The following is a 15,777-nucleotide window of genomic DNA, read 5'->3' as shown; positions in this document are numbered from 1 at the left end:
AACTTTTGAGAAAAAAATGTTTCCTGAAAAATTTCACATTGCTGTAATCTTAAAATAGCAAGGGAGAATGGCACTGGGGGAGAAAAACCTTAATAGGTAAAACATGTTGCACAAGTTGAAGAAGTGGAAAGTTAAAACAAAATTTTCCAGATCTTAGTATATGTTGTAAAGGTAAACTTTTTCAGTGTTAAAAATTCCACGTGTTTAAAAGAAAGAAGTGAAAGTGATTATGCTGCATATCTACACTGGATATTAAATAAAATTACATCTGAGAAATTATTTATAAATAACACAAATAATATTTAATTTCAACTTTGCCCGAATAAGTTGAAGATAAAAAACAATGTAGACAATGTCTTGGTGTCTGGAGTCAGTTATCAAGGATGTGATAACAGCACATTTGGAAAGCAGTGAAATGATCGGACAAAGTCAGCATGGATTTGTGAAAGGAAAATCATGTCTGACGAATCTCATAGAATTTTTTGAGGATGTAACTAGTAGAGTGGATAGGGGAGAACCAGTGGATGTGGTATATTTGGATTTTCAAGAGGCTTTTGACAAGGTCCCACACAGGAGATTAGTGTGCAAACTTAAAGCACACGGTATTGGGGGTAAGGTATTGGTGTGGGTGGAGAAATGGTTAGCAGACAGGAAGCAAAGAGTGGGAATAAACGGGACCTTTTCAGAATGGCAGGCGGTGACTGGTGGGGTACCGCAAGGCTCAGTGCTGGGAGCCCAGTTGTTTACAATATATATTAATGACTTGGATGAGGGAATTAAATGCAGCATCTCCAAGTTTGCGGATGACACGAAACTGGGTGGCAGTGTTAGCTGTGAGGAGGATGCTAAGAGGATGCAGGGTGTCTTGAATAGGTTGGGTGAGTGGGCAAATTCATGGCAGATGCAATTTAATGTGGATAAATGTGAAGTTATCCACTTTGGTGGCAAAAATAGGAAAACAGATTATTATCTGAATGGTGGCCGATTAGGAAAAGGGGAGGTGCAACGAGACCTGGGTGTCATTATACACCAGTCATTGAAAGTGGGCATGCAGGTACAGCAGGCGGTGAAAAAGGCGAATGGTATGCTGGCATTTATAGCGAGAGGATTCGAGTACAGGAGCAGGGAGGTACTACTGCAGTTGTACAAGGCCTTGGTGAGACCACACCAGGAGTATTGTGTACAGTTTTGGTCCCCTAATCTGAGGAAAGACATCTTTGCCATAGAGGGAGTACAAAGAAGGTTCACCAGATTGATTCCTGGGATGGCAGGACTTTCATATGAAGAAAGACTGGATGAACTGGGCTTGTACTCGTTGGAATTTAGAAGATTGAGGGGGGATCTGATTGAAACGTATAAGATCCTAAAGGGATTGGACAGGCTAGATGCAGGAAGATTGTTCCCGATGTTGGGGAAGTCCAGAACGAGGGGTCACAGTTTGAGGGTAGAGGGGAAGCCTTTTAGGACCGAGATTAGGAAAAACTTCTTCACACAGAGAGTGGTGAATCTGTGGAATTCTCTGCCACAGGAAACAGTTGAGGCCAGTTCATTGGCTATATTTAAGAGGGAGTTAGATATGGCCCTTGTGGCTATGGGGGTCAGGGGGTATGGAGGGAAGGCTGGGGCGGGGTTCTGAGTTGGATGATCAGCCATGATCATAATAAATGGCGGTGCAGGCTCGAAGGGCCGAATGGCCTACTCCTGCACCTATTTTCTATGTTTCTATATATTACATAGAGAATGAATGCACTCATTAAATATTTAAAGAGTTTCATCTGCTATATACATGACAAAATACGCTTGCATCATGTACAGTTAGGATTAGAAATTGTTAGTTATGTCTATTGGTCTACAGTGGCGCTTTATTTGCAGATATAATTGTGCTGTTTTGAAAGTAGTAAGTCTTAAAATTTTAATTTGTAACTACAGTGGATTCTGGTTAACTGGGACACATCAAGACCAGTATATTTTGGCCCTGTTAAGTGGCTATTCCAATTAGCCACAGTTTCATGGAAATAGTTCAAAGGGTATAAAAAAAAGACAAACTACTATTTAACTCAGTAACAAATTATGTACTTAAATGAAATACAAAACAAGTTAGAACACTATTAATACTACTACAGCTCTATATGACACTGTATTAGTTCCTTATATTTATTAATGGAAGAAGTATGCTGCCATGTTCGTTTGATTGACCTTGAATGAACAAAATCAGCGTAGATATCAAGTGTAGATAATCGACTACCTTCAAACAACTTTCAACAATTGAATCCTCCAAATCATCATTTTCATTGTAACATTCAAGATGAATGTTAATACCTTCGTAATTCCTAACTTTCTGAAGTAGTGAAATTGTTTCATTTTCACTCCCAGCCATTTCTGGTATCTCCAAACTTGAATACTTGAAACCACAGTGAGCAAAACAGTTCTTAATTTTCTTATTTAATTGTCAGTAATATATCAGTTTACTGGTTATTTATCGCCAACTATCAGTGACAAAAATTGCTGCTTTTTTAACATAAGCACATGCACTGACACCATTTAAAAACTGTTCACTCTAATGGGCACGCAAGTCCACATATCTGACACAGGTTAGAAACTGTTCGGCAACAGTCTTGTATCCCAATCAAGTAACATAGTGTCCCAAATAAACTAAGGGAATTCTGTTTTTTTTTCTCAATTAGGGTTAGTTCTTTAAGAGTTGTCCCAATTAAGCGGCTGCCCTGAGTAACCATTGGCACAATTTACTGGAATCCACTGTATTTAAGAAGCTTATGTTCCATATAGCTTTTCCCATGCTTTCTCAAGGGCTGTTTAATGAGGAAGTCAAGCCTGTTGCATCTAAACACAAGGGTATTGTTAGCAATAGAGAGCAGTAGTCACTTGTGAGTTTCAGTTTCAATTGCAATAGCACAGGAAAGTTGAGCCATTTGTAACAATAAGTCTAATATAATCCTTCACATGTTTTGGATTAAATCTGGTACAGGCAAGTCTGAGATAGATACTTCCACTTGAGAAGTGTTAAAATTTTAATCAGACTGTGAAGGGCATTCTGAGAGCTGTTACTGAATGCCAACAGATCTTGAAACATGCACAAAGACTTAATTATTTTCTTTGGTTCTTTTGCAAGTTGTCGTCTGTTAATACAGGATGAATAAAGCAATTGTTATCTGTTAATAGAGGAATAAGTACAGGATGAATACAGGTTATATTTGAAAGAACTCAGTATATGGAATAAGGTAGTTAAATTTGTAGTGTAGTTAGAGATTGGCAAGTATGACATTGTGGCCATCACTAGTCATCACAAGACAAGACAATGGAGCAGAAGTAGGCCATTCGGCCCGTAGAGTCTGCTCCGCAACTAATCATGGCTAAAAGATGATCATAGCTGGGAGGTTAACATCCAAGGATACACCTTGTATTGAAAGGATAGGCAGGTAGGCAGAGGGGTTCAGGTGGCTGTGTTGGTAAAAAAAAAGGAGGAAGAAATCAAATCCTTAAAAAGAGGTGACTTAGGATTGGAAGATGGAGCGTTCTTGTGGTTAGAGTTAAGAAACTGCAAGGGTAAAAAGACTCTGACGAGAGTTGTATTCAGGCCCCCGAACGGTTGCCAGGATGTGGGATATAAATTTCAATGGGAAATAGAAAAGGCAATGTTGCAGTAATGGGGGATTTCAATGTGCATTGGGGAAAACAGGTTGCTGGTGGAACAAGATGAATTTGTAAAATGCCTATGAAATGGCTTTTTACAGCAGCTTGTGGTGGTCCACTAGGGGGAAAGTAATTCTGGATTGGTACAGTTGAGGTTTTGAGCCGAAACATCGACTGTACTTTTTTCCATGGATGCTACCTGGCCTATTGAGTTCCTCCAGCATTTTGTGCATGTTGCTCAGATTTCCAGAATTGCAGATTTTCTGTTGTCTGGAATGGGTGTTGTGTAATGAACCAGATTTGATTAGGGAACTTAAGATAAAGGAACCCCGAGGTGAAAGTGATAAAATTCACATTGTAATAAGAGAGGGAGAAAATAAAGTCATATGTATTACAGTGAAGTAAAGGGAATTACAGAGGCATGAGAGAGGAGCTGGCTGAAGCTGATGGGCAGGGGACACCATCAGTAATAATGGCGGAGCAGCAATGGCTGGAATTTCTGGGTCAGTTCAGAAGGTTCAGGGTAGATACATTCCAAAGAAAAAGAAGATTTCTAAAAGGAAGATGTGGCAGAAAAGGGAAGGCAAAGACAGCATACAAGCAAAAGAGAGGCATATAATATTGTAAATATTAGTGGAAAGTCAGGGAAGCTTTTAAAAACCAATAGTAGGCAACTAAAAAAATCATATGACAAAGGAGCAGAAGTCAACCATTTGGCCCATCAAGTCTGCTCCGCCATTTTATCATGAGCTGATCCATTCTCCCATTTAGTCCCACTCCCCTGCCTTCTCACCATAACCTTTGGTGCCCTGGCTACTCAGATACTTATCAATCTCTGCCCTAAATACACCCAATGACTTGGCCTCCACTGCCGCCCGTGGCAACAAATTCCATAGATTCACCACCCTCTGGCTAAAAAAATTTCTTTCCATCTCTGTTCTGAATGGGTGCCCTTCAATCCTTAAGACATGCCCTCTTGTACTAGACTTCCCCATCATGGGAAACAGCTTTGCCACATCCACTCTGTCCATGCCTTTCAACATTCGAAATGTTTTATGAGGTCCCCCCTCATTCTTCTAAACTCCAAGGAATGCAGTCCAAGAGCGGACAAACATTCCTCATATGTTAACCGTCTCATTCCCGGAATCATTCTAGTGAATCTTCTCTGTACCCTCTCCAATGTCAGCACATGCTTTCTTAAATAAGAAGCCCAAAACTGCCCATAGTACTCCAAGTGAGGTCTCACCAGTGCCTTATAGAGCCTCAACATTACAGCCCCGCTCCTTTTCTCTATTCCTCTAGAAATGAATGCCAACATTGCATTTGCCTTCTTTACCACGGACTCAACCTGGAGGTTAACCTTAAGGGTATCCTGTACGAGGACTCCCAAGTCCCATTACATCTCAGAACTTTGAATTCTCTCCCCATTTAAATAATAATCTGCCCGTTTATTTCTTCTGCCAAAGTGCATAGCCATACACTTTCCAACATTGTATTTCATTTGTCACTTCTTTGCCCATTCTTCCAATCTATCCAAGTGTTTCTGCAGACTCTCTGTTTCCTCAACACTACCGGCCCCTCCACCTATCTTTGTATCATCAGCAAACTTAACCACAAAGCCATCTATTCCATAATCCAAATCGTTGATGTACAACGTAAAAAGAAGCGGCCCCAACACGGACCCCTGTGGAACACCACTGGTAACTGGCAGCCAACCAGAATAGGATCCCTTAATTCCCACTCTTGTTTTCCTGCCAATCAGCCAATGCCCTATCCACGTGTGTAACTTTCCGGTAATTCCATGGGCTCTTGTTAAGCAGCCTCGTGTGGCACCTTGTCAAAGGAACAATGAGAAGAAAGATGATATACGAGGGTAAGCTAACCAGTAATATCAACGAGGATACCAGAAGTTTTTACAGATATACAAAGATTAAAAGAGCAGTGAGAATGGATATTGGACCACTGGAAAATGATGCTGGAGAGGTAATAATGGGGGGCAAAGAAATGGCAGACAAACTGAATAAGTATCTTGCACCAGTCTTCACTGTGGAAGGCATGAGCAATATGCCAGAGATTCAGGAGTGTCAGGGGACAGAAGTCAGTATTACTAAAGAGAAGGTGCTTCGGAAGCTGAAAGGTCAGAAGGTAGATAAGTCACCTGGACCATATGAACTGCACCCTGGGGTTCTGAAAGAGATAGTTGAAGAGATTGTGGAGGCATTAGTAATGATCTTTCAAGAATCACTGGATTTTGGAATGATTCCAGGAGAATGGAAAATTGCAAATATCATTCCACTCTTTAAGAAGGGATGGAGGCAGAAGAAGGGAAATTATAGGCCAGTTAGATGGCCAGGAAGATGTTGGAGGGCATTATTAAGGATGAGGTTTATGGGTACTTGGAAGTGCATGATAAAGTAGGCCAAAGTCAGCCTTAAGGTTTCCTTCTTGGGACATCTTGCCTGACAATTCTTTTGGAATTCTTTGAGGAAATAGAAGGGAGGATAGAAAAAAGAGAGTCAGTGGATGTAGTTTTGGATTTTCTGAAGGCCTTGGACAAGGTGATGCACATGAAGCTATGTAACAAATAAGAGCCCATGGTATTACTGGAAATATACCAGCATAGATAAAATTGGCTGACTGGCATGAGGCAAAGAGTGGGTGTAAAGGGTCCATTCTGGCTGGCTGCAGGTGATTAGTGGCGTTCTGCAGGGGTTGGTATTGAGACCGCTTCTCTTCATGTTATATGTCAATCATTTGGGTGATGGAATTGATGACTTTGTGACCAAGTTTGCAGATGATACAAAGGTAGATGGAGGGGCAAGTCATTTTGAGGAAGTAAGTGAGGAAGTATAGAATATAGTGCAGGGAGGTGTATGGTCATGCACTTTGGTAGTACAAGGAATAAAGGTGTAGACTTTTTTTCTAAACTGGGAGAAAATCCAAATCAGAGATACATATGGACTTGCAACTCCTTGTGCAGGATTCCCTAAAGGTTAACCTGCAGGTTGATTCAGTGGTAAGTAAGGCAAGTGGAATGTCAGCATTGGAAAGAGTTAGAATATAAAAGAAAGGATGCAGTGCTGAGGATTTATAAGGCATTGGTCAGCCCGCACTGGGAATATTGTGAGCAGTTTTGAGCCCCTTATCTAAGAAAACTCTTTTCCTATGTGTATGTTTGTTGTCCAAAATTTGTTTACCCATCTAGTTTGCCAATTATAAAACAATAAAAATGTTTCTTAGAAGTTTCAGAATAATCCAAGTTCCTTTTTTATGCACATTGTGACTCCCTTCACAGTCTCAGACCATCCCAAATCCATACGCAGAGGTTTTTTCACAAAGGTTCGGTTGCACTGCAGGAAATGCAGTGTCCAGTTTTGCAGATAACAAAGATCCACAGCCAGCAGTGATTATATGTTAACCAAAAGACAGCAGATGCTGGCAATCAGCAATAAAAATTGAAAATTAAAACATTGGAAACATCAGTAAATGCAGCACAATATGTGAAGTAAGAAATGGATAGAGTTTCAGGTCAAAGACTTTGTTCTTTTCTTGAATTCTAGTGCATGGATTTTTTTTACATTTACCTGATATGGCAAATATGGGCTTCACCTTCATATCTTGTCCAAAAGGTGCCAGCTCAGATTTACCTCAATACTGCAATAAAATGTCAGCCTGAGTAATACACTGAACCCCTTGGCTTGTGGGCTTTTGAACACACAATCTTCTAACCCAAGGGCAAAAAGATAGGATGCAAGGTCAGCAGAATTAATGAGAGATCTGGATGGTGTACTTTTATCAAAACGTGCTTTCAATAGCGGTAGTATGATACTACAGTCTCGGAAGGTACTTTTCCAACTTATCCATAACAACTAAGACTGTGATTTCTGGACATTGGAGAACTAGAAGGTATGTCTCTTTGGAGAAAGTTTGTTGGTTTCCAAAAGGTGGAATAACAGTGTAAAATTGGCAAGCCCTGGGGCCATTCACTAGGAGAGTATTGTGCTTTATACCCAACAAATGGTTTCCTCTAGCCTAAAAGACTAAAAGACTTGAGGTGAATGGGCGGGGGGGCACAAAATCGAGTTCACGAGATTGTGGATAGATATGTAGATAGAATAAGAGAGAAAGAATGTGACTGGAACTTGGAAGAGCATTTTTAGGGATGAATTTCTCTGAATTTGAAAGTAGTTATGGGAAAAGATAGTGATGGGCCAGGAATAAAGATCTTAAATTGGAGAAAGACCAATTTCAATGAAATAACTGAGAACCTAGCAAAAGTGAAATGGGAGCATTTACTCCCAGGTAATTCTACATTAACACAGTTTGAAGCATTCTAAGAAGAAGTAGCCAACAGTGCAGGGTAACATCTTAGCTTTGGCTTTCACCTTCACAGGAACGAGTTGTCAAGAGATATCAAGGGTTAGATAAAGAGTGAAAAGGAACCATATGGTGGGTCTAGAGAACTAAAGACTTAGGGGTGGTCATGTCAAGAGTTCAAAAGGTACTTTATAATAGCAATATCTCGAAGACAAATGATGATTGATTCTTCTCTTGTGAAGATCAGGAGGGAAGAAGTGTCCTCAGGAGTGATGCCAAATAGCAACACGTAAAAGACATTTGGAATAAGGAAACAGTATGTATAAGCCAAACATGGGCAGATGGGATTTGCCATGAACGACTTGGGCTGAATTATGTTCTGTATTACTCTATGATTCTACCCAGTATAGGTTGGAGCTTCAGAGGGACACCAAGAAGGCAAAAAAGGTCACAAAATGTCATTGGTTGATAGGATTAAGATAAATCCAAAGATATTTCATATAATAAAGTAGTAGTGCAAGTAATGCAATAAGTTAAGGACAAAACAATAACCAGGGAAGTATAAGGCTTATTAAGAATAAGGGACAATCTATGTGTGTTGCCAGAAGGTATAGGTAAGGACCTATATGAATACTTCTCATTGTCATAAAGAAGACAGTAGTTAGAGGATTCAATGAAGGCAAAGGTGAAATTCAGTTCAAGTTTCCATTAATGATTATAGACCTGTATGCCTAACATTAGAAGGGAAATTACAGTATGCACCTGCATTATGGAGGCAATTCATTCCTAGAAAACTGCATGTATTACAATTCTGCATAATGCAAACCCCCTTTTCCTTATTGAAACCCATGTTATAAGTGGAGCTATGTTCCCCCAGGAAGTTTTTCTCTCAACAATGACCCAAATGTGCACAGTCTGCAGGTGTAGGAATTCTGATTGTATTGAAACACAGTGGAGAAAGGGTTGCTGTTTTAATTAAAATGGAATGGATGTTATATTGTTTGATTTAAAACGGGAGTTCCCAACCTGGGGCCCACGGGCTCCTCAGTTAATGGTAAGAACTATGGCATAAGTAAGGTTGGAAATCCCTGGATTGAAGTATCATAGTACAAGTATCAATATGAGAGGAGGTTGTAAGAATACTGAACTCCCTGCCACCACGTGTGAATCTGATCATGCAGTTTCATCATGTATGAGGCACCAGTAGTGTTATACTATTTACATTTTAACTTGTATGTCCATCTTATTATTAGTTAGTTTATTTGTGGTATTATTATTTATGTGTCGTGTGTGAGTTATACGTAATGTGTTGTGCACCTTGATCCGGAAGAATATTGTTTTGTTTGGTGCTATATGTGTGTACAACTGAATGACAATAAACTGAACTTGAACTTGCCTTGTTAGTTTCCAAAGTAACTCCCTTAAGTGGTCTACCCCTGTGAACTGACAGTTGCAATTGCTGTTGTCAGTTAAATTAGTTCTCTGTTGGGAAAAATTCTGAAGGACAGGATTGATGATTGTTTCATAAGGCTGGCGCTAATCAAAGGTTTCAAAGGTACATTTACTGTCAGAGAAATGTATACAATATACATCCTGATTTTCTTTTCTTTGCAACCATCCACGAAAACAGAGGAGTGCCCCAAAGAATGAATAACAGTTAAATGTTAGAACCCCAACCCTCCCCCAGCTCCCCCCTCCCACGCATAAGCAGCAGCAAAGCAATGATTCCCCCACCCCCCAACCAGCAAAAAAATCATGGGCGTCCCCCACTGAGCATTCAAGCGTGCAGCAAAGCATCAATAAAGACAGACTTGCAGTACCCCAAAGACTACTCGTTCACCCGGTAATTGGACATACCGCAGGCTCTCTCTCTCCCTAATAAGGGAAAAAGAGGTGTCCCCGTTTCACAGTGTGAGGGGAACAACGTGCTAATTTACGATGTTAAAAGTCTGTTACGTTGCTTTTTCCGAGCTCTTTGCTTCTGGGCACGCAGCCAGCGGCCATCTTGCTGCTTTCAATCTTCCATCTCCCACGACACGTGGAGGCACCAACCTCGAATCCACCCGCCTCCAGAGCCACAAAATCCTGGAACCCTGAAGGCAGGCTAGTCTTCTAGGCCACGTCCTTGATACATTGAATAGTGGCTGGTTGTGAGACCCATAGAGCGGGTCCCATTCCCGCAAAGAACCGAAGTCAACGTGTAACTCCAGGTCAGGGTCTTCAAAAGAACCCTGAAAGGGAAAAATAGAGATATTAAAGATGGAAATAGAGCCGTTTCCGAAGATGCAAGCAAAGGAGTCGTCGTTTGGCGCCATCATCCTCCTAAGCTCCACCCCTTATCAGAGATAGCCATTGTAGTTTTGTCAAGGGCATATACTTGCTGACCAATCCAATTGAATTTCTTTTGAAGAGATAATGTTGTAGTGATGAGGGCAGTGAAGAGGGATGTGGCTACATGAATTTCATAATACCTTTGTCAAGGTCCCACATGGACTGACTCAAACAGTTAGAACCCATGGGATCCTGGGAATTTGGCTTGACAATAGGGACCAGAGGATGATGCTAGAGATTTGCTTGTATGATTTGGTGATTCATGACATTATTACTGTGACCCTTGTTTGTAATGTATGTGAATTGTTTGGATGTGTAAGAAGCATGTGTAGCTGGCACTAGGATTGGTGGAGTTGTTGATAGTGTGGAGGGATCATATGGACGTGTTGGGGAAATGGGCTTGAGAAATTATAGATGGAGTTTAATTTGGATAAGTGCAGTTGATACATTTTGGGAGCACCTGATGTCCCTACCATAAGTTGTAGGGTTATAGGGAGTATGGACGAACAGAGAGACCACAGTGTACCAGTCCAAAGATCCTTGAAGATGCCAGCCAAGATAGATAATGTGGCTAAGAAGCCATGTAGGATCTTAGCCTTCATTTGTCGGTGCAATGAATACAAGAGCAGGGAAGTTATACCCCAACTTAATAAAGCATGACTCAGACCACAGCCAGAGTACTGTATGCAGGTTCTGATCTTCATATTATATAGAGCAATAAAACACTGGAAAGGCCGTTTGGCCCACAATGGTCAGCAGTGGAGAGGCTGAGCAGCTTCAGGGTCCTGAGTGTCAACATATCAGAAGAACTAACCCAACAAAATGATGCAACCACGAAGAAGGCATGCCAGCAACTGTACTTCATCAGAAGTTTGAGAAGATGTCAAAGGCATGGACATTGTTGAAAGGCATAGACAGAGTGGATGTGGCAAAGTTGTTTCCCATGATGGGGGAGTCTAGTGCGAGAGGGCATGACTTAAGGATTGAAGGTCCATTCAGAACAGAGATGGAAAGAAATTTTTTTAGCCAGAGGGTGGTGAATCTATGGAATTTGTTGCCATGGGCGGCAGTGGAGGCCAAGTCATTGGGTGTATTTAAGGCAGAGATTGATAGGTATCTGAGTAGCCAGGGCATCAATGGTTATGGTGAGAAGGCGGGAGAGTGAGACTAAACGGGAGAATGGATCAGCTCATGATAAAATGGTGGAGCAGACTCGATGGGCCAAATGGCCAACTTCTGCTCCTTTGTCTTATGGCATATGTCTCTAAAAGACTAGCAAATTTTCGACTGGTTACACCTCTGTCTGATAGAGAACTCCAATGCAGAGGATCAGAAAAAGCTGCAATGGGACAGCTCCATCATGGGCCTCAAGAAGTCAGCATCTATCATTACAGACCCTGAAGAAACATTCAGTGTTTTAGGAACAACTCCCCCCCCCCCAACATATTTCACTGTCTTGCTGCTGTAAAACAACAAATTTCATGGCGTATGTTAGTGATAATAAGTCTGATTCTGAGGAGACTTGCTGAAAGGAAAGCTGAATAATTGTATAAGTGGTATAGACTGGCACCTGAGCTTGGATTAAGTATATTTAGGACTTGATGCTTTCAATTTTAACACTCAGTCAGTTCTAAAGAAGAAAAGTACATTACATCTTAAGTTTGTGACAGATATCTACTTCTCTGAATCTCACACAAAGATGAAATGTTAACCAGATTTGTCCCATATTTATGAATTCCAATTGAAACTTGAATTACACCTGGACTAGCTGAAGTGATCAATGACCCGAAACCTTTGCTTTGGATTAATATCGGGGTAAATTGCCATGTAGATAAGGAGCAATTTTCCAGAGCCTTTGATGCTTGCATCTCAATCTTCAACTGTTTTGCAAATGAAAAAGACCAAGAGGTACTCAGAATCTGTGCAAAACATCCTCACTGCACCTCTTCAAATCCAGATGTTGTAGATTTACCGCAGTGGCCAGAATTAGCCAGCACTTTATTGCTGCTGTTGGCAACGCTTATAGCTTGTGCAAATGTGGGCCATTTCTCTTCTGATTTATGTCAACAACGACTGCGGCAAAAAGGCATTAGTGTCTGCAGATTGAATTCAGACATGTGCGCTATGACTTGCAACAATGGATTTTTTTCTTGAAACTTAAGTGTGCGTGTCTGAATTTCAACCATAGTGTTTGTTAATAGTTGAGACAGCAGAACTCAGAATTTAACTGACTTCAGCTGATTTTTAAACTCTTGGCAGTTCTCAATCTAATATTACAGCAATTAAAATTCAAATCTGTGCATGAGCTAACTGTAAAGGATGTGGGTTTGACCACTTTGTAGTACTATTATGTGCCATTCTAGGTCTCCCAATTCAGGGTACAAATTGTTGAATGACAAATATAGACTGAAAACTTATCAAAATTGTACCAGAAGTTTGAGGTTGTGATCATAAAGATAAATACTCAGATTTGTTATGTTTTCAGTTGAACAGGTTAGTTTAGTCAGTCATCTAAATGAAATTTGTAAACTAATTCAGATGTTTTGAGAGATCATCCCAAGGTCAATGAATCCATTGTTGTGATTGTGGTCTTAGAAGAACGCAGAAACTTAGAAGACTTACTTAAGCACAAGAGTGATAAAAACATGAAATACTTCAATACTTGAGACTAATATTTCATGATTACTTAAAATAATAAATATCTGAAATAGTATGGATGGGTGTGAAAACAAGTCTAGATTTGGTTGGTTTGTGAAAATACTGTCATTTGCTCAAACTTATGCGGTTGAATTGTCTTCAGTTTAAATATTTAAACAATGTGTCTACGTGCTGCAATCTCAGTGATCCTAATAAAATTGATTGCAATATAAATCATTATCAAAATTAGTAGATCCATTTTAAGATGAACCTTCAAACAAATTTCCTTTTACAGAAGGAGATTAAAAAGACCATTGGTGAGAACAGTGTGTTATAGTACCTGTTTAAACTCTTTGCTTATGATCGATTGGATTATTTTTTGCACTCATGCATTGCCCATTTTAGCATCATATAATATTTATCTCTCTTTCAAGCAGCCACCCTTATAGCAGGAGACCATCATACCAATGTCAAGGAAGAAGCTAAGATGTTGAAAGGTTTGTCATATTTAGTGACTTTCAAAGTGAGTCAATTGCTGACAGCACTTTAACTTCATTTTGTATTGAGGTTTGCATTATTTTTCTACAAATAATATGAAATTCACAGAAATGTACAGTAATAGTGACATACAGAATAAGGAACAAACTGCTGGAAAGAGGAGCCGGGGGGCTTGGGGTTCTAATGTGGTGACAAAGGTGAGACTGTTAACTTGAAATTGGAAGTTGACACCTTTGCAATGTAGACTACTCAGGCGGAATAGGATGTGTTGATCCTCAAGTTCACGTTGGCTTCACCGTGGCAGTAGAAGGGGCCCAGGATAGTGGACATAGGAGGGAAAAGCGAAGTGTTGTGCAACTTGAAGCTCAGAATGGCTATTGCGGAAAAGTGTAGGGGCTCTGTGATTTGGTCAAGTAGACGAGATTGAGTGGGTGCACATGAATCTATTCCTCACCTTACGCTGCTGTTTAGATCTCTGAATGGTGATGAGAGAGGAGGTGAATGGACAAGTGTTACACCTCCTGCAGTAGCAGGGAAAAGTGCCGGGGTCAGGGAGGGATGAATAGAGAGGAATGAGTAGACCAAGATGTCATAAAGGGAGTGGTCCTGATGGATAGCGGAAAGGAATGGGCATGAGAAGATGTGGCTGGTGGTGGAGCCTCGATGCAGCTGGCATAACCCATTACTCAGCACATCTTCTACCTGCCCCTTTCCACCTTCGTTAGGGACCACTCCCTCTGTGACTCTTTGGTCTGTATCCCTACTCACCCACCCTTCCATGACCTCTCGCACTTTACCTTGCACTGCAGCAAGTGCAAGACTTGTCTCTACAGCTCTACCCTCACCATCTTCCAGGTGAGGTAAAATTCACTTGCACCTCCTCCAACTTCATCTACTGCAATCCCACTCCCAACGTGACATCCCCTACATAGACAACACCAGATGCAGACGAGACAGCCAGTGCACAAAGCACCTGCATTCTGTCTGCTGTGCCATTTCAATTTCACTTTCCCTTCCCATTCCCACACCGACTTATCCATAATTTGCCTATGCACCTGCTAGGGGGAAGTCCCATGCAAAAAAAAGAAAGTAAGCAGACTACCACCTGGGTAGTCTGCAACCCAATGGAATCAATTCTGAATAATCTGTACCTCCTATAAAACTGGCTGTTTCTCTCTGTCTCTTTCACTCACTGTGTCTCTGTCATTCTCTTTCTCTCTCCCCCTCGCTTACCCTCTTGCTGTCTCTACCTCTGTCTCATCCTTTTTCTCTGCTCTCTGTCTCTCTCTCTTGCTCTCGCACTCTTTCTCTCCCCCACCCTTTCTTTCTCTCCCCCACCCTTTCTTTCTCTCCCCCTCCCTTTTTCTCTCCCCCTCCCTTTTTCTCTCCCCCTCCCTTTTTCTCTCCCCCTCCCTTTTTCTCTCCTCCTCCCTTTTTCTCTCCCCCTCCCTTTTTCTCCCCCTCCCTTTTTCTCCCCCTCCCTTTTTCTCCCCCTCCCTTTTTCTCCCCCTCCCTTTTTCTCTCCCCCTCCCTTCCTCTCTCTCCCCTCCCTTCCTCTCTCTCTCCCCCTCACTCTCTTCCCTCTTCCCCCTCCCTCTTCCCCCTCCCTCTTCCCCCTCCCTCTTCCCCCTCCCTCTTCCCCCTCCCTCTTCCCCTTCCCTCTTCCCCCTCCCTCTTCCCCCTCCCTCTTCCCCCTCCCTCTTCCCCCTCCCTCTTCCCCCTCCCTCCCTTTCTCTCCTCTCTGTTGTTCTTCTGTTCCCTTTCCCACTCCAGTTTTCCCCACCTTCCTATTTACTTCTGCCTCTCTCCCCTGATGGTTCTCATTATCAGCATCATTACTTATCACATACCAGCACTTGCTGCCTTTCTCTTCCTGCTCATGACCATCCAGCATCTGTCTCCAATTTCACCCTTACCACTCAACCCCCCCACTCCCCCTGTGATTCCACTTTCGTCTTGTCTGCCTTCTTCTGTCATGTCATCCCACTGCCCCTCCCCGCTAATCCCAACATCAGACCAACAATCGTGTCTGTCCTCATTATCACCAGGCCCCCTCTCCCCCTCTCCTCTTTATGCTGGCTGTTTCCACTCTCCACTCTCAGTCTGGTTTCACCCCATAACATGGACATTGTTTTCACCCATAGAATTGCTCAGCTCACAGTGTTTCTCCAGCAGACTGTTTATGGGACAGTAATGGATTCTAAACCAGTTGGAATTAAAAAAGACTAAAACCCCTGTTAATTTGTCTGAACAATCCCATGTTTATTTCTCTGTTGTTTTTCTAATAGTTGAAATATTGTCTTAATCAAGAATTTTAAAAGTTTATTTGTATATTTGCCATTA

The 15,777-nt window shown here is 41.5% G+C and overlaps 1 protein-coding gene across 17 annotated transcripts in view; it reads left to right on the top strand.

Annotated features, from left to right (window-relative positions):
• The window catches only part of slmapa (sarcolemma associated protein a), a 198,222-nt gene that overhangs the window by 118,894 nt on the left and 63,551 nt on the right, over positions 1-15,777 (top strand). For 9 of the 17 annotated variants that reach the window (XM_063068027.1, XM_063068025.1, XM_063068028.1 and 6 more), the window contains one exon: positions 13,371-13,433. The exons of 4 other annotated variants lie outside the window; for them this stretch is intronic. In XM_063068027.1, coding sequence (XP_062924097.1) covers positions 13,371-13,433 — 63 coding nt within the window. The remainder of the gene's footprint in view (positions 1-13,370; positions 13,434-15,777) is intronic. 4 more of the 17 variants (XM_063068026.1, XM_063068029.1, XM_063068036.1 and 1 more) reach the window with 1 other exon arrangement.

This window comes from Mobula hypostoma, chromosome 15, assembly GCF_963921235.1.
Source record: "Mobula hypostoma chromosome 15, sMobHyp1.1, whole genome shotgun sequence".
Taxonomy (NCBI): domain Eukaryota; kingdom Metazoa; phylum Chordata; class Chondrichthyes; order Myliobatiformes; family Myliobatidae; genus Mobula; species Mobula hypostoma.
Note: the sequence above shows the minus strand (reverse complement) of the source record. Positions and strands in the feature narration are given on the sequence as shown.